General features: G+C 40.2%; 1 protein-coding gene across 1 annotated transcript in view; it reads right to left on the reverse strand.

Annotated features, from left to right (window-relative positions):
* Positions 1-234: 234 nt before the first annotated feature.
* THEGL (theg spermatid protein like) overlaps positions 235-26,224 on the reverse strand; it is an 82,276-nt gene continuing 56,286 nt past the window's right edge. Inside the window, exons 5-9 of the mRNA XM_025386359.1 lie at positions 21,365-21,502; positions 15,442-15,556; positions 6,935-7,066; positions 2,456-2,631; positions 235-349 (exon numbers count right to left, since the gene is read on the reverse strand). Of these exons, the coding sequence (XP_025242144.1) occupies positions 235-349; positions 2,456-2,631; positions 6,935-7,066; positions 15,442-15,556; positions 21,365-21,502 (676 nt within the window). The remainder of the gene's footprint in view (positions 350-2,455; positions 2,632-6,934; positions 7,067-15,441; positions 15,557-21,364; positions 21,503-26,224) is intronic.

Genomic DNA, 26,224 nt, shown 5'->3' on the forward strand with positions numbered 1-26,224 from the left:
CTCTCATTTTCTCATTTATTGCATGCTGGAGTCTTCAAATCTGCTAAAGATTCAGTGACAGGTAACAGCAACAACTGCTATTTAATGATCATGGTGGTTTTCCCTAAAGGTCTCATTTTGTGGGAGGGGAAGCAAGGGGTGAATGTAAACTGACAGTACCACAGCAGGGAACTAAGTCATCTAATATGTGTTCTAGATACATAACCAGGGTCTGACTGTTGTGGCTTTCTGTATTTAACGTGTAAGAGGTTGTGACAACTCCCGGATCCTTTGAGAACACCGTGCTTTCAAAGCAGCTGGCTTGGTTTTAAAGACATCTGGATCATAATACACAATATGCACAGGAGCCCTGAAATAGGGGAAAAAGAAATCAACCTGAAATAAGATGAACAGAGAAGGCAACTAATGTTTCTCAAGCATCCACTGTATGTTATGTACTATGATATTATCCCATTTTTATTTTCATGACCTCCACTATACAGATGAGGAAATCAAGACTCAGAGAAGTTAAATGAATGATCTATGGACAACACCAGATTTGCATGTCTCTCAGACTCCAAAACCTTTTCTCTTTCCCCAGAAAGTAAATTCAGGAAGTTGCTCAGTCTTGAACTTGAGTTTTGGAATCAAACAAGCCTGAGTTTGTATCCCCTGTGTATCATTTACCATAACATAATTTGGCAATGTTAAAACAAGCCAGATCGTTCTCTGGTAGACTTAAGAAAATAAAATTTTTGAAGTTGGCCACTCTCAGCACCTTACCACAAAATAATAATTTTGTCACCAGGATAAAACTTTGATAATGCACTTGATCATATTCTTCTCTTTTCTTTATTTTTTATTTTTTTGTATTGTATTATTTTTTTGAGACAGGGTCTCACTCTGTCACCCAGGTTAGAGTGCAGTGGTGCGATGTCTGCTCACTGCAACTTCCTCCTCCTGGGCTCAAGTGATTTTCCTACCTCGGCCTCCCGAGTAGCTGGGACTACAGACGTGCACCACAACTCCAGCTAATTTTTTTGTATTTTTAGTAGAGACGGGGTTTCACCATGTTGCCCAGTCTGGTCTCAAACTCCTGTACTCAAGTGATCCGCCTGCTTTGGCCTCCCAAAGTGCTGGGATTACAGGTGTGAGCCAATGCACCCAGCCTCTTCTCTTTAATGAACAGAGAATGAGCTTCATTTCATCTGATGGCAAATTTATTTTTTTAAAGGATAAACACATTATAGCATTTAAAAAATGTCATTATATATGACTAGCATATTTCCTTTTCCCTGAGCTCAAGACTTCCACAACTTTTTCTGCCTCTCCTGGGTTTTGCTAATGATGGTTTAAAAGAGGGATCAGATGTTATCCGTCAAGGTAACAAAATTAATTGAGGCTCAGGCAAGTTAAGAGGTCCTCCAAAAAATAAACAGAAATGAGAGGCAATGTTTTTCTTTGTTAACTATATATTCTTATCTATTTGAATTAGGCCATACAAGTACATGATGCAAAACACTGGAAAAATACAAAAGCCTATTTACTGAAAAATAAGTCTTCCTCCTATCCCAGTTCCCTAGGACCCCAAAGGCAACCATTGTTACTAGCTTCTTGTATACCCTCTGAGATACTATAGGCATATGCAAACAAATATATGGCCCATGTCTTTTTTTCTTACACAAATTGCAACATATTACATGCTGTGCTCTAGAACTTGTTTCACTTAATAATATATGTTAGATAAATAATTCCATACACATACTGATTGGACTGTCTCCTAGATCTTAAATTTCTTTTTCTTTTTTCCTTTCTCTTTCTTAGAGCCAGGGTCTTACTCTGTTGCCTGGGCTGGAGTGCAGTGTTATAGATCATAGCTCACTGTAGCTTCAAACTCCTGGGTTCAAGCAATGACTTCCTGCCTCAGCCTCCCAAGTTGCTAGAACTACAGGCACATCCCACCACACCTGGCTAATTTTTTGTATTTTTTGAAGAGATGGGGTCTCACTTTGTTGCCTAGGCTGGTGTCAAACTCCTGGGCTCAAGCGATCTTCCCACCTCTGCCTCCCAAAGTGTTGGGATTACAGGTATGAGCCACCATGCCTGGACAATTTTTTAAAGAATTTTTTGTAGAGACGGGGTCTCACTATGTTCCCCAGGGTGGTCTCCAACTCCAAGCCTCAAGCTAACCTCCCACCTTGGTCTCCCAAAGCATTGGGATTACAGGTGTGATCCACCTGCCCCATCCTAGATCTAAGTTGCAATACCTAGTCCACTAACCTTTTAACTGTAGCCTATGTTTAGGGTAAGAAGACCATAGATGTGTCAATAATAAATGTAATTTGTTAAGTAAGATGTTTTTGAATATTTTTTTTGTATTTCTGCAACTCTTTCCATTTGCCTTATTAGGTCAACTTTCTCCCTCTCACCAGAACCCCAGCCTTTCCTGTCTCACTTTAGCCTGAAATTGACATACCTCTTATTTGGATTAGCTAGTTCCTGAATCCTGGGTGATGCTTTCGAATGAGTAGCAGCGTAAGATACTGGCCAGTGGGCATCGCGGTCAGGTAGGTAATCTTGATGAACAGACTTGGACTTCGCTAGAGCTATTGTTCGGGGGCTAGGTTTAGCTAGCATGGCAGCAGGAGTTACCTATAGTGGAAACAAAGAGACACAAAAATATATCCAAAATTTTACATTTCTCTATGTCTACAGCTGTATCCCTACTTAAGTCACAATCATTTCTCTTCTGGATTACTGCAACAGACTCCTAACTGGTCTCTCTGCTTCTATCCTTGCTCCTATACAATGGGGCCTTCCATGACAGTTACTGAGGGAGAGAATGAACATGTAATGAGTATGTTCTGTGAGCCAGACAGTGTTGTAAGCTTTACCTAAATCATTCCCACTCAATCATCACAACAACTTCATGAGCTAAGTACTTCCTAAAGCCCAAATCAGATCATGTCACTACCAGGCTTTAAACCCATCCTGGGCCGGGTGCATTGGCTGATGCCTGTAATCCTAGCACTTTGGGAGGCCAGGGCTGGTGGATCATGAGGTCAGGAGTCCGAGACCAGCCTGACCAACATGGTGAAACCCCGTCTGTACTAAAAATTCAAAAATTAGCTGGGCGTGGTGGCATGTGCCTGTAATCCCAGCTACTCAGGAGGCTGAGGCAGGAGAATTGCTTGAACCAGGGAGTCGGAGGTTGCAGTGAGCCAAGATCGTACCACTGCACTCCAGCCTGGCAACAGAGTGAGACTCTTGTCTCAAATAAATAAATAAATAAACCCATCCTATTGTTTCCCATTTTGCTAAAAATAATACTTAGGCTGAGCCAAGCACAATGACTTGTGCCTATAATCAATCCCAGAACTTTGGGAGACTGAGGTGAGCAGATCATTTGAGCCCAGGAGTTCAAGACTAGCCTGGGCAAAATGGCAAAACCCCATCTCTAAAAAAAAAAGAAGACAGAAAAACAAAAATTAGCTGGTTTACATTCCCACCAACAGTGTAAAAGCATTCCTATTTCTCCACAGCCTTGCCAGCATCTATTGTTTCTTGACTTTTTAATAATCACCATTCTGACTGGTGTGAGATTGCGGTTTTGATTTGCATCTCTCTAGTGATCAGTGATGTTGAGTTTTTTTTCATATGTTTGTTGGTCACATAAATGTCTTCTTTTGAGAAGTGTCTGCAGCACTATTCACAATAGTAAATACCTGGAACCAATCCAAATGCTCATCAATGATAGACTGGATAAAGAGAATGTGGTACATACACACCATGGAATACTATGAAGCCATAAAAAAGAATGACATCATATCTTTTGCAAGGATATGGATGGAGCTAGAAGCCATCATCCTCAGCAAACTAACACAGGAACAGAAAACCAAACACTGCATGTTCTCACTCATAAGTAGGAGTTGAACAGTGAGAACACATGGAAACAGAGAGGGAAACAACACACACCAGGGCCTGTTAGGGGCAGGGGGTGTGTAAGGGGAGGGAGAGCATTAGGACAAATAGCTAATGCATGTGGGGCTTAAAACCTAGATGACAGGTTGATAGGTGCAGCGAACCACCATGGCACATGTATACTATATAACAAATCTGCACATTCCGCACATGTATCCTGGAACTTAAAGTGAAAAAAATTTTAAAATAAGAAAAAATAATAATTGTGAGCAAAAAAAATTAGCTGGGCATAGTGGTTCATGTCTGTGGTCACAGCTACTCAGGAGGCTGAGGTGGGAGATCACTTGAGCCCAGCGAGGTTAAGGCTACAACAAGCTGTGATAGCACCACTGCTCTCCAGCCTGGGTGAGAGTCAGATCCGATCTAAAAAAAAAAAAAAAAAAAAATATATATATATATATATAGACACACACACACATATACACACACGCATATATATATACACATACATACATATACCCACTTAGTATATTCTATTTTCATACTGCTACGAAGAAATATCTGAAATGGGGTAATTTCTTAAGAAAAAGACGTTTAATGGAATCATAGTTCCATTGGGGAGTGGCTGGGAGGAGGCCTCACCATCATGGCGGAAAGCAAAGGAAGAGCAAAGGCGCGTCTTATATGGTGGCGGGCAAGAGAGCATGAGAGCCCAGTGAAGCGGGAAGCCCCTTATAAAACCATCAGATCTCATGAGAACTCACTCTCTATCAGGAAAACAGCATGGGGGAAACCAACCCCATGATTCAATTATCTCCACCTGGTCTTTCCCTTGACATGTGGGATTATTACAATTCAAGGTGAGGTTTGAGTGGGGACACAGAGCCAGACCATATCACTTAGGCTCCTTCTGTGACCTACAAGGCCCTACATGATCTGCCCTCTGACCTCATCTTCCTCCCCTCCTCCCCTTGATCCCTGTGATTCCAGCCACACAGCCCCCCGGACCAGCTCCTTCCCTCTCAGGACCTTTGCACTTGCTAGTTCTCCTTAAAAAAACTTCCCTCAGCCTTGGCTTGGCTGCCTCTCCCTCACTCAAGTCTCTAGACTCATACATCACATTTTTCAAGGAGGTCTTCCCTGACCAGCCAAGACAAGTCAGCCTAATTACCCTCTTCTGCAGGACTTACTTAATCTTCTTCATAGCACATGTCAACACCCACGTCAGCGCATTTATCACTTTGTTATTTCACTTTGTCTGTATTTCTCCCCATTAGAATATAAGCTGCTCAAGGGGAATTACTTGTTTGCTGAAAGCTAAAATTGGCTCTGGCACATAGTTGGTGCTGAATAAACATATATTGACTGACTCCTTTTGGTCTTACTTTGAAAACCACATCTACCAGATTGCCTTTCTGTTATGTTGCTTTATTGGTAAAATATCTAGGACGACATCTACTATTCTCTTTTAAATGCTCACTCAAAAGAATTAGAGTGGGGCTAGGCATGATGGCTCACACCTATAATCCTAGCATTTTGGGAGGTTGAGACACAAGGATCAATTGAGCTCAGGGGTTCCAGACCAGCCTGGGCAACATAGTGAGACCCCTGTCTCTACAAAAAATTTTAAAAACTTGGGTGTGGTGGCACATGCCTGTAGTCATAGCTGCTCAGGTGGCTGAGGTGAGAGGATCACTTAAGCCCAGCAGGTTGAAGCTGCAGTGAGCCATGATCATGCCGCTGCACTCCAGCCTGGATGACAGAGCAAAGCACTGTCTTTAAAAAAAAAAAAAAAAAACACACACACACACACACCCACACACAAAAGAAAACAATTAGGGTGGCCAGCTAACACCACTCTCAGTAGTCTCGAAAGTGTTCTGCATTGCACTGGTGCAGATTTGTTTCAGGTTCTAAGACTATGATTTTCTGCAGTGGTATTCCTTTTTTCTAAAGATCTTAAAAAATAAAACAAACCCAAACAATCCTAGCAATTACAGAAAGATCTGCCTTACTTCCATTTTTACATACCAAAAAACTGAGAATAAAGTCATTTGCCTGAGAGTCACTTCAGTAAACTTAAGAGACTCTTCCAAGGGTTTCTGATTCCCAGAATGGTTTTCTTTCCTAACAGAATTCCATATCAAATCCTCAGTTTCCTTGAAACAGGGTGAAACTAGTCCCACCTCTTTTGGCAACAGGATCATTAGATATTTTTTGAAAACCCAACTGGAATAGGGCATCAAGTTGGCACTGCAGTTGATGGTGGGGAATGTCAAGGATGAAGAAGGAGGGAAGCCATCGAAGGTTCCAGGCTCTGTGCTGAGTGCCATGACTTACCTGTTACTGCTCAACACAGCAGACGTATCAGTGAGGATGGCTATCTCCAGAATTCCCTAGCTCACCTTGCTCTACCCAACTTCAAGTGCATCCCAACTTTAGTACTTTGGCATGTAATCTTCCCTTTACTGGAATATTCTTCTAGATCTTCACTTGGTTAACTCCTTATCAGTCAGGTTTCAGCTCAAATGTTCCTTCCTTAGAGAGACCTTCACTGACTACCACAGGCAAAGTATCTTACTACCCCAACCCATAGTCATTCATTTTCTATGTTATTTTCTTCATAGCATTTAGCATGATCTGACATTATCTATCGACTAATTTATTGTCTGTCTCCCCTGATTAGCATAGAGCTCCAAGTTATTCACTGGGATCACTGCCTTGCTCACAGTAGGCATCCAAATATTTGTTGAATGAATAAGGCTCAGGAAAGTTGTCCCAACATCATAGAGCTTGGAGTGACGAGGCTGCGATTTGAATCCAGCTCTAAAACTGAACTCCAAAGCCCATGCTCTTGGTGCTCTACTCTTTTCCCCTTCTCCCTATCATGTAGCTAGGTCTCTCTTCCTGCCACAGACCACTCTTCCCAGATTCTCTTTTCCAGTGACTTTGGGCTATGTCCTGTAGAGGCAACATAGCACCCTAGGAGCAGCCAGAAAGTGAGCTGAAGGATACCAAGGTAGTGATGGCTTACAGGACGGATGGGCAGTTCACTTCTTTGTCTTTCATAGCACAGACCCTCTAACTTGATCCTTGGGTGGGCGAGGTCTACAATTCTTGGAGTTGCAATCGCACTCAGGGTAGAAAGTGAAATCGGGGTTTGCATCTAGGGGAAAAAATAGAACAGTACTTGTAAGCATCAAATAATAAACACTATCTAGTTCAAGATTACGAAGTATGATTTGACCTCGGGGCCAGACTTCTCAACACTCCAGTAGAAAGGGTGGGAATCTTGCAGTAACCTATAATCACAGTTGAAAGGATCAATTTCTATCTTTCTCAAACTAGATTGCATGGATTCCAACGTGGCTTTTCAAGAACTTAACTGTTTAACTAAAGACATTGAGGCAATAGCAAATAATGTTACATACTGATTCAGAGATAAATGGTAATGCTGATTTGTGGGCTGATAAACTCAGCCAGGACGCCAGGCTCAGCCCCACCAAATGAGAATACTATAAAGCAGTGGTCCCCAACCTTTTGGACACCAGGGACCAGTTTCATGGAAGACAATTTTTCCATGGACAGTGTTGGAAAAATGATGGTTTGGGGATGAAACTGTTCCAACTTGGATAATCAGCCATTACATTATCATAAGGAGAGCACAACCTAGATCCTTTGCATGCACAGTTAACAATAGGGTTCATGCTCCTATGAGAATCTAATGCCACTGCTGATCTGACAGGAGGTGGAACTCAGGTAGTAATGAGTAAATCACCTCCTGCTGTGCTGCCTGATTCCTAACAGGCCATGGACTGGTATTGGTCCACAGCCTGGGGACTGGGGATCCCTGCTATAAAGGGTGACTTAGCTTTGTTCTTAATTATTTTTGCCCTGTGGGAATTGGGGCTTATATTATCACAAATCACCATGCTTAAAGTGAATTTAAGTGTCTCCCTTCTAATTGGACTAGATAAGAAAAAGAAGCCAAAGCCAATAAGAAGAAAAGCAGAACCACACATCTCCCCACTAGACTCCCAAGTTATTCTTCACTATCTGAATTGTGGAAATTTGTCCAAATTATATGGTCTTCTATTTAAATTACTTGTATTCAAAATCAAAGCTTACCATAAAACTTTGAAGGAAAATATAATCAATAACTGGAAATAAAATGGGGTTTTAACTGTGGGTTAAAATTCCTTCCTGTGCTGTTTAATTGATGATGATTATGATGATGATTATGATTATACTAACAGTGATGGTGTTTCACATGTTTCATGTATTAGTCTTGTGTATTAGTCAAATTTTACATGTTTGGTGTATTAGTCAAATTCCTTCTTGTGCTATTTAATTGATGATGAAGATTATGATGATGATAATACACATGTTTTCTGTATTAGTCTATCCTTGTATTGCTATAAAGACCTACCTGAGATGGAGTAATTTGTAAAGAAAAGAGGGCTTGTTGGCTCATGGTTCTGCAGGATGTACAGGTGGCATGGCTGGGAGGCCTCAGGAAATTTACAATCATGGTGGAAGGGCAAAGGGGAAGCACATCTTACATGGTGGGAACAGGAGAGAGCAAAGGGGAAGGTGTAACACACTTTTAACAACCAAGTCTCCTGAGAACTCACTCATTATCACAAGAACATCAAGGGGGAAATCCACCCTCATGATCCAATTACCTCCCACTAGGCCCCGCCTCCAACACTGGGGATTATAATTCTACATGAGATTTGGGTGGGGACACAAATCAAACCATAACATATTGAATCATTTATTCCTCACCTCGGGCATCATTTTTATTTCTAATTCTCTAAGACAGAAACCAAGGTATTATGAGATTTATTAATTTATTTAAGTTTACATAGTAAGAGGTAGAGAACATTCAAACTGAAGAGCCTACCTCTTTGTACAACACAACAAAGTACTAATTAAGCATTTTAAGCATTTTTAAGCATGAATAAAGCTTTCTTTCCTCTCAGGCTCTGGGAAAATGAAAGAAATATATGACAACCATTGCTTTCAATTAAAGCTTATGATCTAAAAAGACTTAATCATTTACATATTCAATTTATTAAACAAACATTTCTTAGGCAATTATAGTATGTAAGACACAACAAGGAATAATAAGATACAGTTCCTTTCCTTAATGTAATTTTCAACTTAGAAAGAACCGTAAGACTGGGTGTGGTGGATCATGCCTATGACATCAGCAGTTTGGGAGGCTGAGGTAAGGAGGATGGATTGAGCCCAAGGGTCTTTTCAAATAACTGTGGATATTCTTCCTTGATACTACAACTTGAAAAATGCTAGTTTCTTAAATGGTAGCTGCAAAAAGTACCATTTGAAACTATGTGAATGAACTTTTTATACTCCATTACCTTAAAATCTATTTGCTTACCTTGCACATTGAATGAACCTTTTAGCCATGCATAATTTTGAACTTAATATCTAGTTTTCACACCAGGGATGCAGGAATGGTTTAACACATGCAAGTCAATAAATGTGATACATCACACAAAGAGAATTAAAAACAAAAATGACATGATCATCTCAATAGATGCAGAAAAAGCATTTGACAAACTCTCCAAAACTCTCCAAAATCCAGCGAACTCTCAGCAAAATCGGCAAACAAGGGACATAACTTAATGTAATAAGAGCCCTCTATGACAAACCCACAGCCAACATAATACTCAATGGGGAAAAGTTGAAAGCTCTCTGAGAACTGAAACAAGACAAGGAGGCCCACTCTCACCACTCCTCTTCAACATAGTACTGGAAGTCCTAGCCAAAGCAATCAGGCAAGAGAAAGAAATAAAGGGTATCCAAATCAGTAAAGACGAAGTCAAACTGTTACTGTTTGCACAACATGATCATTTACCTTGAAAACCCTAAAGACTCCTCCAGAAAGCTCCTAGAACTACTAAAAGAATTTGGCAAAGTTTCCAGATATAAGATTAATGTATACCGATCAGTAGTAGCTCTTCTATGCACCAACAGTGACCAAGCAGAGAAACAAATCAAAAACTCCACCACTTTTACAATAGCTGCAAAAAACAAAAGTAAATAAAATAAAAAATAAACACACACACACACACACAAACAAAAACAACAAAAAAACCCCAACAACAACAATAAACCCTTAGAAACATACCTAACCAAGGAGTCAAAAGACGTCTACAAAGAAAACTACAAAACACTACTGAAAGAAATCATAGATGACACAAACAAATGGAAACACATCCCATGCTCATGGATGGGTAGAATCAATATTGTGAAAACGACCATACCACCAAAAGCAATCTACAAATTCAACGCAATCCCCATCAAAATAACACCAGCATTATTCACAAAATTAGAAAAAACAATTCTAAAATTCATATGGAACCAAAAAGAGCCTGAATAGCCAAAGCAAGACTAAGCAAAAAGAACAAATCTGGAGACCTCACACTACCTGATTTCAAACTATACTATAAGGCCATAGTCACCAAAACAGTATGGTGCTGGTATAAAAATAGGCACACGGGCTGGGCACAGTGGCTCACACCTGTAATCCCAGCACTTTGGAAGGCCGAGGTGGGCGGATCACTTGAGGTCAGGAGTTCGAGACCAGCCTGGCCAACATGGTGAAACTCTGTCTCAACTAAAAATACAAAAATTAGCCAGGTGTGGTGGTGGGCGCCTGTAATCCCAACTACTCAGGAGGCTGAAGCAGGAGAATCACTTGAACCTGGGAGGCAGAGATTGCAGTGAGCTGAGATTGTGTCACTGCACTCCAGCCTGGGCAACAGAGCAAGACTCCATTTCAAAAAAGAAAAAAAAGAAAAGAAAAAAAAAATAGGCACGTAGACCAATGGAAAAGAATAGAGAACCCAGAAATAAGCCCAAATACTTGCAGCCAACTGATCTTCGACAAAGCAAACAAAAGCATAAAGTGGGGAAAGGACACCCTATTCAACAAATGGTGCTGGGATAATTGGCTAGCCAAAAGTAGGAGAATGAAACTGGATCCTCATCTCTCACCTTATACAAAAATCAACTCAAGATGGATTAAGGACTTAAACCTAAGACCTGAAACTATAAAAATTCTAGAAGATGGCCGGACACGGTAGCTCACCCCTGTAATCCTAGCACTTTGGGATGCTGTAGTGGGCGGATCACCTGAGGCTGGGAGTTCGAGACCAGCCTAACCCATATGAAGAAACCCCATCTCTACTAAAAATACAAAATTAGCCTGGTGTGGTGGTGCATGCCTATAATCCCAGTTACTTGGGAGGCTGAGGAAGGAGAATTGCTTGAACCTGAAAGGCAGAGGTTGCAGTGAGCCGAGATCGCACCATTGCACTCCAGTCTGGGCAACAAGAGCGAAACTCTGTCTCAAAAAAAAAAAAAAAAAAATTCCAGAAGATGACACTGGAAAAACCCGTCTACACATTGGCTTAGGCAGGGATTTCATGACCAAGAACTCAAAAGCAAATGCAATAAAAACAAAGATAAATAGCTGGGACTTAATTAAACTAAAGAGCTTTTGCACAGCAAAAGAGCAGTCAGCAGAGTAAAGAGACAACCCACAGAGTGGGAGAAAATCTTCACAATCTATACATCTGACAAAGGACTAATATCCAGAATCTACAACGAACTCAAATCAGTAAGAATTAAACAAACAATCCCATTAAAAAGTGGGCTAAGGACATGAACAGACAATTCTCAAAAGAAGATATACAAATGACCAACAAACATATGAAAAAATGCTCAACATTGCTAATGACCAAGGAAATGCAAATCAAAACTACAATGCGATACCAGCTTACTCCTGCAAAAATGGCCATAATCAAAAAATCAAAAAACAGCAGATGTTGGTGTGGATGCGGTGATCAGGGAACACTTTTACACTACTGGTGGGAATGTAAACTAGTATAGCCACTGTGGAAAACAGTGTGGACATTCCTTAAAGAACTAAAAGTAGAACTACCATTTGATCCAGCAATCTCACTGCTGGGTATTTACCCAGAGGAAAAGAAGTCCTTATTTGAAAAAGATACTTGCACATGCATGTTTTCAGCAGCACAATTCAGAATTGAAAAATCATGGAACCAACCCAAATGCCCATCAATCAACGAGTGGATGAAGAAATTGTGGTATATGTATAGGATGGAATACTACTCAGCCATAAAAAGGAATTAATTAACAGCATTTGCAGTGACCTGGATGAAACTGGAGACTATTATTCTAAGTAAAGTAACTCAAGAATGAAAAACCAAACATTGTATGTTCTCACTGACATGTGGGAGCTAAGCTATGAGGACACAAAGGCATAAGAATGATACAATGGACTTTGGGGACTTGGGGGTAAGAGTGGGGGGGGGTGATGGATAAAAGACTACAAATATGGTGCAGTGTATACTGCTCGGGTGATGGGTGCACCAAAATCTCACAAATCACCACTAAAGAACTTACTCATGTAACCAAATACTACCTGTACCTCAATAACTTATGGAAAAATCACAAAAAAAGAAAAATGTTGAATGAAGAAATCAATCAATCAATCAATCAATGGACCAAGGAAGAATGGATAAAGTACAATTGTTTTATGCACTGTAAAATGAGTAAGTTGAATGAAAATAAAGTGTAAAAGGTAAATTTATAAAATAAACATTTTAGGGGCAGCTATGTAAAAAAGAATATTTAGGGCTCTTAAAATTAATTGTTAAAAACTGCTGGAATTATAAATAAAATAATAAACTTGCAAGCCAAACTTAAAAGCCTAAGAAAAATCAACTTTTAAATTTGAAAATTTTAAAATGAGACTATTGATTATTTATAGCATACCTCTAAACAGTCTTTTCTGCATATAAAATCCATGCTCAAGGATACCTAAAAAGCTTACATCATTGGGTGTGGCAGGTTTTTTTAAGTGCCTATAAATTCTTTGACACTTCTCTCAATTGAGAGGTGGGGTTTGTGTCCCTGCCCCCTTGAATCTGGCCAGACTTGTAACTACATCAATAAACAGAGCATGTCTACTATAACGTTATGTGACTTCTAAGGTCAAGCCATAAAAACCATGCAGCTTCCACTTGTTCTCTTGAAATATTCACCCTTGAGACACTCCATATTAGTATATTCCTTCTCAGAACAGCTCTCATGACAAGAAAGGTCTAAGCCACATGGAGAGACCATATGAAGGAACTCCTATAGATATTCTCAACTGAGTCTATCTAGCTTTTAGGTTATCCCAGCCTGGGCACCACACACAGGTATTATTGTGGACTGACTGTTTGCGTCCCTCCGAAATTCACATGTTGAAGCCCAAATCCCCAGTGATTGAATTAGGAGGTGGGGTGCTTTGGGTAGTAATTAGATTTGGATGAAGTCATGAGACTGGAGCCCCCATAATAGGATTAGTGTCATTATAAGAAAAGGAAGAGAGACCAGAGATCTTTCTCTCTTTCTCTCTGAGAACCTACAAAGAAGAGGTCATGTGAGTATACAGCAAAATCGTGGTTGTCTGCAAGTCAGGGAGTAGGCCCTCACCAAGAAGAGAATATGCCAGTATCTTAATCTTGAACTTCCCAGGCTCCAGAACTGTGAGTAATAAATGTCTTTTGTTTAATTTACTCAGACGATGGTTTTAGGTTACAGCAGCCCAAGCTGACTAAGACAAGTGTAACGGAGCCTCCAGATGATTCCAGTCCCCCACCATTTCAGACACCCAAGGCATTACAGATTTCCCAGCTGAGGCCCTAGACATCATGGAGCAGAGAAGAGCCATACCTGCTTGCCCAGTCAGAATTTCTCAGTCATAAAATACTTGAGCATAATAAAATAATTGTTGTTGTATGCCACTAAGTTTGGGGATGGTTTGGCATAAAGCAACAGACACCTAGATGAGAACTTTAAGGCTGGGTTCTCTGTATTGGTTTTGGATTATCTGGAGTTTGTTTTCCAAACTGATTAGATTTAAAGGCATTAATGATCCTATTGCTAGTGGTGAAAAAAAATACACCATAGTCCATGGCATGCAGTGGCAAAACAGAAAGAAAGGCTTTGGGTGATGAAGCAGTTGCTGCAGGCAAACATTTTAGTGAAATAAATAAGTACAGTAGGATTGCTTGGTTGCTTCTAAGTGAACTGAAGAACTTTGAGAAAAGAAAATGGTAATCTCAGGCCTTTAAAATACAACTGTAGGACAGGCACAGTGGCTCACACTTGTAATCCCAGCATTTTGGGAGGTCAAGGTGGGAGAATCGCTTGAGCCTAGGAGTTCAAGACCAGCCTAAACAACATAAGGAAACTTTGTCTCTACAAAAAATGTAAAAATCAGCTGATTGTGGTGGCATGCACTTGTGGTCCCAACTATTCAGGCCGGAGTAGGAGGATCACTTGAGCCTGGAAGGTCAAACCTGCAGTGAGCTGTGATCACATGACTGCATTCCAGCCTGGGTGACAGAGTGGGACCTTGTCTTAAAAAAATTAAAAAATAGGCCAGGCGCAGTGGCTCAAGCCTGTAATCCCAGCACTTTGGGAGGCCGAGACGGGCGGATCACGAGGTCAGGAGATCAAGACCATCCTGGCTAACACGGTGAAACCCCGTCTCTACTAAAAAAAAATACAAAAAACTAGCCAGGCAAGGTGGCGGGCGCCTGTAGTCCCAGCTACTCGGGAGGCTGAGGCAGGAGAATGGCGTAAACCCGGGAGGCGGAGCTTGCAGTGAGCTGAGATCCAGCCACTGCACTCCAGCCTGGGTGACAGAACGAGACTCCGTCTCAAAAAAAAAAAAAAAAAAAAAATTAAAAAAATAAAATTCCACAGTAATGTCCACATATAGAATCAGAAAGCTCCTATGACTTCCCTAAAATTTTGAAAGCCTTATCTTCTAACTGCATAGGGCTGAACATTCTGAAAACCAGACCCAGAATCTAATTTTGTGAGTGGGTGAATTACAGTGAAAATTGAATTTCCAAATTTGAACAGTCTTTTATGCTAAAGTTAGGGCAATGATTGGAAAAGAGTGGGGCCTTGAACATTGGAATGAGGATATATGGGCAGATTCCAATGAAGCTGGAGACTTTAAACACCAAAATACTGCTGAGCCTCCCTTGCTATTAGAATCAATCTTTCCTCCATCTGAAGAGGTTAGACCCTCCTTGCCTAAAGAACCCATAGAGGCTTCCCCTATCATAGACATATTCCAGGGAACTGCCAACTTGCCCCTATTATATCTCATTGCTTCTAGATGTATAACCAGACTCAAGTCCCAGCTGCCATAACAGGCTTCCACAGGCTTCTCCACCAGTTCCCACAATTGCTGAAGGGCTAATTCCTATAATAAATCCTGTATTCTACATCACCCATAGTGGTTCTGCTTCTCTGATGCAATCCTGACTGATACCTTAGGCATGGAGGAAAGAGTCAGAAAAGTTCATTTGATAAGAGGGAAAAATAAGCAGGAAGAAAGGAAAACATATGTAGAAAAAGAGGGTAGGTAGCATGTTACAAGTCAATCAGGAACTGTTTCTTCCACATGGGCACACTTACTTTTTTTGAAGGATGATAGTTTGGGTCTGTGCCTTTGGCTACTGAGAGTTGTAATATCCGGGGAGAAGGATCAGAGATTCGAAGAGAATCTCTTGCTGAGTTATCACTGAAGGGTCTATATGCAAATGGAAACATGAAATATTACAACTGTTGGATGGAGAAACAACAATTGGATTTTCCATTGCTAAGATCAACTTCTAATCAATTATATACACTGCTTCTATCTTAGGAACATCTATCCCACAGTCATGCTCTTTCTATCAGATTGTTGTTTCTTAAAATTTTTTTACTCTGATCAACAGTAAGAAGTACATTTTTGCCAGCACAGTGGCTCATGTCTGTAATCCCAACAGACATCCCAACATGTTTGTAATCCCTCTGCCTTGAGAGGTGGAGGTGGGAGGATTGCTTGAGGCCTAGAGTTTGAGACCAGTCAGGCAAATATGGTGAGATCCTGTCTCTACAAAAATTAAAAAATTAGCCAGGTGTGGTGGCATGTACCTGTAGTCCCAGCTACTTGTAAGGCTGAGGCGGGAGGATCACTTGAGCCCAAGAGGTCAAGGCTGCAGTGAGCCAAGATTGCACCGCTGCACTCCAGCCTGGGTGACAAAGAGAGACCCCAGTCTCAAAAAAAAAAACAGTATATTTTATATTGTGATACAGTACATGCAAATGTGTGTTTGTGTATCTGAAACGAAAATTATTATGAAATAATACCCTATACAATGCATTCCAGTTTTTAAATTTTAATTTAATTTCATTATGAAAAAAACTGGAACTGATTTTATGATCTGTTATGAATGAGTTGTGACCTGCATTATGAAAAACACTTCATTTTATAACAATTCCTCCTCTTAAATCTCTGAAATAAAAATTCCAGCCACCCTCTGCAATGGTCAGTCTCCTCTGCAGTATGATTTGAGATAGTGCTGGTCATAACTGCCAGCCACTTGGCCAATTTTCATAGGCTGTTCCCCACATATTTCTTTTCCTAATCAAAAACCTACCAATTAAATGACAAACTTACGAGCCTAATATGGAAAATGTTTTTTTCTCAAATAAAAACATGATTACTCTCCAGGGGTAGGCTATTAGTTTGGGATTTGTTTTTTTGCTGAGATACAATCAACATACCATAAAATTTACCCTTTTAAAGTATACAATTCAGTGGTTTCTAAAATATTCACAAAGATATGCAACCATCACCACTATCTAATTTCAGAATCCTGGGAACCAATAATCTACGTTCAGTCTCTATGGATTTGGATCTATGGATTGGCCTATTCTGGAGTTTCTTTTTTTTTTTTTTTTCAGATGGAGTCTTGTTCTGTCGCCCAGGCTGGAGTGCAGTAGCACTATCTGGGCTCACTGCAACCTCCGCCTCCTGGGTTCGAGTGATTCTTCTGCCTCAGCCTCCCAAGTAGCTCGGATTACAGGCACACGCCACCATGCCTGGCTAATTTTTGTATTTTTTAGTAGAGATGGGGTTTCACCATGTTGGCCAGGCTGTTCTCGAACTCCTGACCTCAAGTGATCTGCCCACCTCAGCCTCCCAAAGTGCTGGGATTACAGGTGTGAGCCACCGCACCAGGCCAGGAATTTCAAATAAATAGACTCATACAAATATGTAGCCTTTTGTGTCTGCCTTCCTTCACTTAGCATGTTTAGAAGTTTCATATATCAACACTTCTTTCTTTTTTATGGCTGAATAATATTCCATTGTATGATTGCCACATTTTGTTTATCTATTCATCATCCATTGACAAACATTTGAATTGCTGCCAGTTTTTGGCTATTATGAATAATGCTGCTAGGAATATTTGTGTACCAGTTTTGTGTGAACGTATGTTTTTAATTATCTTGAGTACATGTCTAGGAGTCTAATTGCTGGCTCATATAGTAACTCCATATTTAACATTTTGAGGCACTGAAAAACTGTTTTCTTTATCAGTTGCAGTATTCTACATTCCCACCAGAAATGTATAAGGGTTTCAATTTTTTCACATCCTCAATGATATGTTATTGTTTTGTTGATTTATTATTTCTTATCATCATCCTTACCATTCTTGTAAGTGTGAACTGGTGTCTCATTGTGATTTTAATTTGCATTTCCAGGAAGGCAAATGATGCTCAGCATCTTTTCATATGCTTCTTGTCTATTTGTATATCTTTTTTGGGTAAATGTCTATTTAAATCCTTTGCCCATTTAAAAAATTGGGTTGTCTTTTATGGTACAGTTTTCAGGATTATTTTTATATATTTTGAATATTAGTCCCTGATCAGGTATACAGTTTTCAAAAATTTTCTCCTATTTTGTGGGTTGTCTTTTCACTCTCTTGGTAGTGTCCTTTAATGCATAAAAGTTACTTTTGGCTGGGCGCCGTGGCTCACGCCTGCAATCCCAACACTTTGGGAGACCGAGGCGGGCAAATCACAAGGTCAGGAGATCAAGACCATCCTGGCTACCATGGTGAAACCCCGTCTCTACTGAAAATGCAAAAAAAAAACAAAAAAAAAACCAATTAGCCGGGCATGGTGGCAGGCGCCTGTAGTCCCAGCTACTTGGGAGACTGAGGCAAGAGAATGGTGTGAACCCGGGAGGCAGAGCTTGCAGTGAGCCAAGATCGCACCACTGCACTCCAGCCTGGGTGACAGAGCAAAAAAAAAAAAAAGGTTACTGCTTTAGGCAGTTGTCTTTCATGTCAGGCTGAAGAAAAAGAGTTACAAACAAAAATATATACATATTTACATTTTAATGTAATTATAATGTACTATATAAAATGTGCTACATTCTATATTTACCTATGTAGTTAACTCTTTTTGTGCCCTTTATTTGGATTTGAGTTATTGCCAAATGTCTTTTTTTGGTTTTTTTTTTGAGACACGGTCTCACTCTGTCACCCAGGCTGGAATGCAGTAACACAGTCAATGCAGCTTCAACCTCCCAGGCTCAAGCAATTTCTCCTGCCTCAGCCTCCCGAGTAGCTGGGACCACAGGCATTCACCTCTACACCCCACTAAATTTTTTATTTTCAGTAGAGATGAGATCTCACTATACTGCCCAGGCTAACTGTCCTTTCACTTTAGCCTGAAGGACTTTCTTTATTATTTCTCGTAAAGCAGGTCTGCCAGCAATGAATTCTCTCAATTATTGCTTATCTGGGAATACTGTAATTTCCCCTTCAGTTATGAAGGATAATTTTGCTAAAAAGAGTATTATTAGCTTACAGTCTTTTTCCTTCAGTGCTTTATTTTATTTATGTATTTATTTTGAGACAGAGTCTCACTCTCTAGCTCAGGCTGGAGCGTAGTGGTGCAATCTCTGCTCACTGCAACCTCCACCTCCCTTTTTAATGGACTAACTCTTTTATGATATAAAATGACCTTTCTCTGTCTCTAGTAACAATGTTTGTCATAAAGTCTATATTGTCTGATATCAGTTTGGCCAATCCAGGTCTTTTTTGGTTGGTGTGCATGGTATATCTTTTTCCATTTTTTTACTTTCAGTCTATTTGTGTCTATTTTTTTACTTTCAGTCTATTCTTGTGCCTCAGCCTCCTGAGTAGCTGGGATTACAGGCATGAGCTACCACTTCTGGCTAATTTTTGTATTTTTTGTAGAGATGAGGTTTTACCATGTTGGCTAGGCTGGTCTCAAACTCCTGACTTCAGATGATCCACCCACCTTGGCCTCCCAAAGTGCTGGGATTACAGGTGTGAGCCACTACACCTGGTCAATCCTTCAGTGCTTTAAATATGGCATACCACTGCCTTCTGGCCTTCATGGTTTCTGATAAGAAATTACTTTTTAACTTTATTGCAAATCATTTGTATAAAATGAGTTGTTTTTCTCTTGCTGCTTTCAAGATTTTGTCTTTGGCTGTCAACAGTTTGATCACGATGTGTCAAGTTCTGAATCTCTTTGAGTTTATCCTATTTGGAGTGTGTTGAGTTTCATGGATGTTTAATATTTTTCATCAAATTTAGGAGATTTTGGCCCATTATTTCTTCAAATATTTCTCCCACTGCTTGATCTCTCTCCTCTGCTATGGAATTTCCATTACAGCTACATTGATACTCTTCAAAGTGTCACACAAGTCTCGGAAGATGTGTTCATTTTACTTCATTCTTTTTCTTTTCTGTTTCTCAGACTTGACAATCTCAATTGACCTGTGTTCAAGTTTGCTGATTACTTTTTCTACTTGCTCAAATATGCAGTTGAGCTCCTTTAGTTAATCAACTAAAATATATGTCACAAAGCCCAGGCTCATATCTGTCATCTATTGGACAGCCCTGCATGTCTTCACTAAGCACTTGCTTTTTTCCTTCACATAGTTATAACAAACTTGGTGATCTGTTTCCAGTTCACAGAAGACTTAAAAAGTGGTTGGTTAGAGACTATTCCCTTGACAAAAAGAGAAATGACAGAAATAATTATGAGAAGCAAACATCTCATAATTTGAAAGCATGGAAGTCAGACCATTTAGCCTAAGGAAAATCTTGGCTTTATATTTAAACAGCTCCTGAGAAGTTTTCTATATTAAAGTATTATAAAATAGTTGATGTTCATAATAAAGAGCTTAAGCCAATGAACAACGGTTACATGTATGTTCAAGCAGCAGAAAAGTCTACTTAGAAAAGCAGGGAAATATAAACTTAAAAAAATACAAAATGTTTTAACACTAAAGGGCATTTTATTTACATGTAACATCAAACTGAGGTCTCTCAAGAAGTGGCAATAAAGTATTCCTTTGTTTATAACAATAGACACATTACCAAATTTATGTGCATACATAACTACCAAATTTTATGTATTTGGTATACAGCAGATTTTATTGAACGAATTGATAAATAAGTAATTGAGGAAACTTTGTGGGAAGAATTGGGCCTTCTTTAACAGTATTCCATGATGGAAAAGACTCAAGCTGTCTAGTTCAACCTTTCTCTGAATGCAGGAACCTTTTCTAAAATCCATGTAAAGTCACAATTCCAGTGTGGCTTGAAAACTTTCCGGGATTAGGGTGGAATGCCTGTTCACCCTCCGTTACTGGACAGTTTCCATTACCTGATAGCTAGTCAGAAAGATTTTCCTACCCTAAGCTGACGTCTGCTGCCCTGTCAATGTTCTACTTCTAGTTCTAGGATTAATATAAAGTAATTTCACGTTCACCTCTTCTTCCTCCTCCAGTTGCCAACCCTTTTAAATATTTTAACACAGCTGTCGCCACTTTCTTATTCTCTTTTTTAAACTAAACATGTCATTTCTCTTAACTATTTTTCACACAACATAGTTTCCAGAAGCCCAATATCTCATTTCCCACCTTCTGAATAGTCTCAAGTGTATTATCATTTCTTAAGGTATAACATCCACAACTGCACATACATGCCCAGTGTGTTCTGACTAAAGTAGCACACAGTAGCACTATCAGCTCTCCATAACTGTGCACTGTATATCTTCCACTAATGCAACCTAACATTGAATTAGCTTTTCCAACAACCATATCACAATCTTAGCTCCCATGGAAAATGCACCACCTAGTGGTCTTATAAAGACAAGAAGAAATTCAGCCTTCAAAGTAAAAGGAAGAAAAAGTATCCTCAAAGTCAGAGAGATATAGGAGAACAAATTCCACAAACTGCAAAAACCTGTGGTGTTTTAGTTGCATAATTCCTTTCAACTGGCTAACAATGGTAAGGTTGAGTATAAATTTTAGTTTCACCACAATTTGAGCCAAATGTAATTACTGAAGATGATCTTCTCATTACCTACAATTGCTGCAAATATTTGATTTTTTTTACCTGATGCTTTGGAACACAAGTGGACTTTTAGCTCATGAAATTGCACACACTAAAACTAGAAAAAAAATACTGAGACATCTGGCCAAATTAGATTAGGATTCACAGAGATTCTCAAGATACTCTACCTATTTAGTAGACACTGTCTTTTGAATCCACTGGGCTGTGACAGCCTCTGGATCCTTTTGGAGGGTTGTCTAAACAACGCAGGAGGAGTGATCTCCCAAATTACAGACTCTCTTCCACAGCTGTAGTAATATTGAGCCCTGCAAGTCGTAGAAGAGAAAAGAAGTAAATGAAACAAGCATGATTTCAAATTATCATAGTAGTTTCCAACATTGATCCCCAGGCCTAGGGGAGCAGGTATGACGGTTTATTATTGATGAGTTGTTTTCCACGTGAGGAGAAATTACTTTAGAAATAGTTACACCCATCAAGTTTTCAATTGGCCTCTATTATACTCAAAACAGATAGTTTTCTGAAATAAATGACGTATTTTTTTTCTTTCTTTCTTTTTTTTTTTTTTTTTTTTGAGACGGAGTCTTGCTCTGTCACCCAGGCTGGAGTGCAGTGGCTCAATCTCGGCTCACTGCAAGCTCCGCCTCCCGGGTTCCCGCCATTCTCCTGCCTCAGCCTCCTGAGTAGCTGGGACCACAGGCGCCCGCCACCACGTCCGGCTAGTTTTTTGTATTTTTAGTAGAGACAGGGTTTTACCGTGTTAGCCAGGATGGTCTCGATCTCCTGACCTCGTGATCCACCCGCCTCCGCCTCCCAAAGTGCTGGGATTACTGGCGGGAGCCACCACGCCTGGCCGACATCTTCTTTTTTTTCGTTGAGACAGGGTCATACTCGGCTCACTGCAGCCTCAACCTCCTGGGCTCAAGTGATCCTCCCACCTCAGCCTCCCAAGTAGCTGGGATCACAGGCATATGCCTCTATGCCTAGCAACTTTTTAAAATTCTTTTGTAGAGATGGAGTTTCACTATGTTCTCCAGGCTGGTCTTGAACTTCTGGGCTCAAGCAATACTCCTGTCTCAGCCTCCCAAAGTGCTAGAATTAAAGGCATGAGCCACCATGCCTGGCAATTACATTTTCCAAATAGACCAAAAGATACACAGATGAAGAGAAAATTTGCTTTTAAAACCAAATACTTCCTTTAGCATCTATATATAAATAAAAATTTTTACATATCTATTTTATAGGATGAATTGTATTGATACTTTTTTAGATAACTGAGTTTAGGAATACATTCTACTTGATGATGTGCACAGAATAATCATTACTGGGGCTTGTTAACTATGATTTTTTAGGATAAGTAATAATATTGTTCTTCTTTTGTCTATTTATTTATTATTTTTAGAAGCAGGATCTTGCTCTGTTGCCCAGGTTGAAGTGCAGTGGCACAATCACAGCTCATGGCAGCCTCAAACTCCTGGGCTCAAGCAATGCTCCTGCCTCAGCCTCCTGGGTAGGTGGGACTACAAGTTTGCATCACCATGCTGAGCTTTCTTTTTATATTTGTAGTGATGGGGGCTTGCTATATTATCTAGGCTAGCCTTGAATGCCTGTGCTCAAGTGATGCTCCCGTCTCAGCCTCCCAGAATGCTGGGATTACAGGCATGAGCCACCACACCCAGCCACCATTGTTCTTCTTATCCACCGTACCCTTCAATCTTTCCTTAACAAAATATATCATCAGTGGAAAAGGAAGTGACATGACTAACCCCAGACCTGATGTTAACTCAAATTGCAGTCCCACTTTTGCTTGTATTATAAGGACCTCTGTTTCTTTAGGACGTTCACAGATACAGATCTGCATCCCTCTGCCCAAGCCTCTGTCTGCTGGTTGCAGCTGTAAATATCCTTTACATCTAGGCTGAAATGGTGACTTGTAAGCCTTAATCTGCATGTAAGTCTTTATCCCCCCAGTCTTGAGGCCTGTCTACACCATCACACACATCTTTTGAGGGGGCTGGAGGCTGCCCAACCCTGACTCCACTGCCTGACTGCACTGACTCACCAATACACACACACACACACACACACACACACACACACACACACACAGAGCCCAGCTTAAACAGGCAGGAAATCTCCAGCCCTTACCTGGGATTAGACTTTTGCAGGAAATGGCAGTTCAGTTTGGGAATTAGAGATACAGAAGGAAGTGTGATTTTGAACAATGGGGCACACTGCGGAGACCTTAGACTCAGGCAAGGGGGGCCACAGTGGTTGGGAAGAAGGTGATTATGCAGCCAATGAGCGGCACAAAGGCAAGATGTGCTTGGAGAGTAGACCTGAGGGGAGAGGCCCAAGCAGTGAGTGAGAAATACAAAAAAAAAAGAGAAGACACCAAAGACAAATCTGCTACACAACATACTCTCAGGTGGGAATGGCAACCAACAAATGCCAGGAAAATCTGTACTGACCGTAATACTTATGCCTTATGCTGCCAACACCTAAAAGTACATAGGTGTTCTATAAAATGGAGAAAATAAACAATGTATGGTTTTATGAAGGCTAAACAAGAGAAGTGTGTGTTATTTTATAATTCACAAAGCACTATTCAAATGATTCTATTAATCAACTTTTATATTGATTTTTAATTTCATATTTGCATATCTTTTCCTTATAGATGCTGCATATTAACAGAATGTACTGTTGCTGCCCTTGTGTACCTCTCCTCCTCCCAGAGTCATCCACGCATCCAAGTTTCACAGTGCTGTCAACGGAGCAGGTACTCAATTTTTTTTTTTTTTTTTGGAGATAGAGTCTTGTTCCATCACCCAGGCTGGAGTACAATGGTGCAATCTCGGCTCACTGCAACCTCTGCCTCCTGGGTTCAAGCAATTCTCCTGCCTCAGCCTCCCAAGTAGCTAGAATTATAGGTGTACACCACCACCCCCAGCTAATTTTTGTATTTTTAGTATGGACAGGGTTTTGCCATGTTGACTAGCCTGGTCTCGAACTCCTGACCTCAGGTGATCTGCCCATCTCAGCCTCCAAAGTGCTGGGATTACAGGTGTGAGTCACCACTCCCAGCTTCAAATATTATTTTAATATAGAGTATGCTGCATTTTTCTCATTGTAAAAGGGACAAATATTCAGTATAGAAAACTTGTAAAATAAAGTTTAAGAGAGAGAAACAAAAAGCATACAGTAGTCCACTATTCAGAGATAGTAACGGGTAATATCTTGGAATAATTTGAGTCTTTTTTCCCTCTATTTATACACTCAAAAAATACTTATGGAGCACCAGGTGCTGTGTTAGGAGCACTCACTAGAAGAGAGTGGAGAATAGGATAATCACTGCTTTCTTGCAGCTTGTTCCCTATGTCAAGCGGAGAATACCAAATGTAAAATACAGTCAAGCACTGTGTAATGACCTTTCAGTCAACAATGAACCACCTATACAACAATTATACTGGATTGTACTGGAGCTGAAAAATTCCTATTGCTTTGTGATGTTGTAGCCATCATAACATCATAGCACAATGTATGACTCACATGTTTATGGTTATGCTGCTGTAAACAAACCCATCAGCACATACAATTCTGTACAGTACATAATACGTTTTTTTTTACTTCCCTGTAAAATCCAGTTTTAAACAGTACATAATACTTGATAGTGATGATAAACAACTATGTTACTGGTTTATGTATTTACTATATGTTACAGGTTTATGTATTTTTATTGTTATTTTAGAGTGTACTCTTTCTACTTATAAAAAAACCAGCCTCAGACAGGTCCTTCAGGAGGTATTTCAGAAAAAGGCATTTTATCATAGGAGATGACAGCTCCATGCATGTTTTGCTCCTAAAGACCTTCCAGTGAGACAAGATGTGGAGGTGGAAGATAGTGATATGAATGATCCTGACCCTCTGTAGGCCTAGGCTAATCTTTATTTGTACCTTCTTTTTCTGTCACCCAGGTTAGAGAGCAGTGTGATCATAGCTCACTGCAGCCTCAAACTCCTGGGCTTAAGCAATCCTCCTATCTCAGCCTCCTGAGTAGCTAGGACTACACGCATGTGCCACTATGCCCAGATAATTTTTTTTATTTTTTTAGAGGTGGGGGTCTTACTATGTTGCCCAGGTTGTTCTTGAACTCTTGGCCTCAAATTATCCTCCCATTTTGGCCTCCCAAAGCACTGGGATTACTGGTGCTAGCCACCATGCCCAGGCGGGTGGATTGCTTCAGCCCAGGAGTTTGAGATCAGCCTGGGCAACATGGCAAAGCCCTGTCTCTACCAAAAAAATCCAAAGCAATTAACCAGGTGTGGTGGCGCACACCTGTAGTCTCAGCTACTTGGGAGGCTGAGGTGGGAGGATCGCGTGAGCCCAGGAGGCTGAGGTTATGGTGAGCAGTATGACTGCGCTCCAGTAAGGGCAACAGAGCAAGACCTTCTCTGAAAAAAAAAAGAAAAAGATTTAAAGTTTAAAATATTTTAAAATAGAAAAAAAAAAGCTTATATTATAAGGGTATATATCAAGTAGAGTCCATTGGATTAAAAAATAATAATAAGGATATAAAGAAAAAATATTTTTGGATAGCTGTATAATGTGTTTGTGTTTTAAGCTAAGCGTTATTATAAAAGAGTCAAAAAGTTTTGTTTGTTTGTTTGTTTTTTAAGTTAAAAAGCTTATAAAGGCCAGGCACAGTAGCTCACACCTGTAATCCCAGCACTTTGGGAGGCTGAGGCGGGGGATCACCTTAGCTCAGGAGTTCCAGACCAGCCTGGCCAACATGGTGAAACCCTGACTCTACTAAAAATACAAAAGTTAACCGGGTGTGGTGGCGCATGCCTATAGTCCCAGCTACTTGAGGGGCTGAGGCAGGAGAATCACTTGAACCCGGGAGGAGGAGGTTGCAGTGAGCCAAGATTGCACCACTGCACTCCAGCCTGGGTGACAGAGCAAGAGCCTGTCTCAGAAATAAATAAATAAATAAAATTTTTTAAAAAAAAGCTTATTGTGAGCTAAAGTGA

Source organism: Theropithecus gelada, chromosome 5 (assembly GCF_003255815.1).
Source record: "Theropithecus gelada isolate Dixy chromosome 5, Tgel_1.0, whole genome shotgun sequence".
Classification (NCBI taxonomy): Eukaryota; Metazoa; Chordata; class Mammalia; order Primates; family Cercopithecidae; genus Theropithecus; species Theropithecus gelada.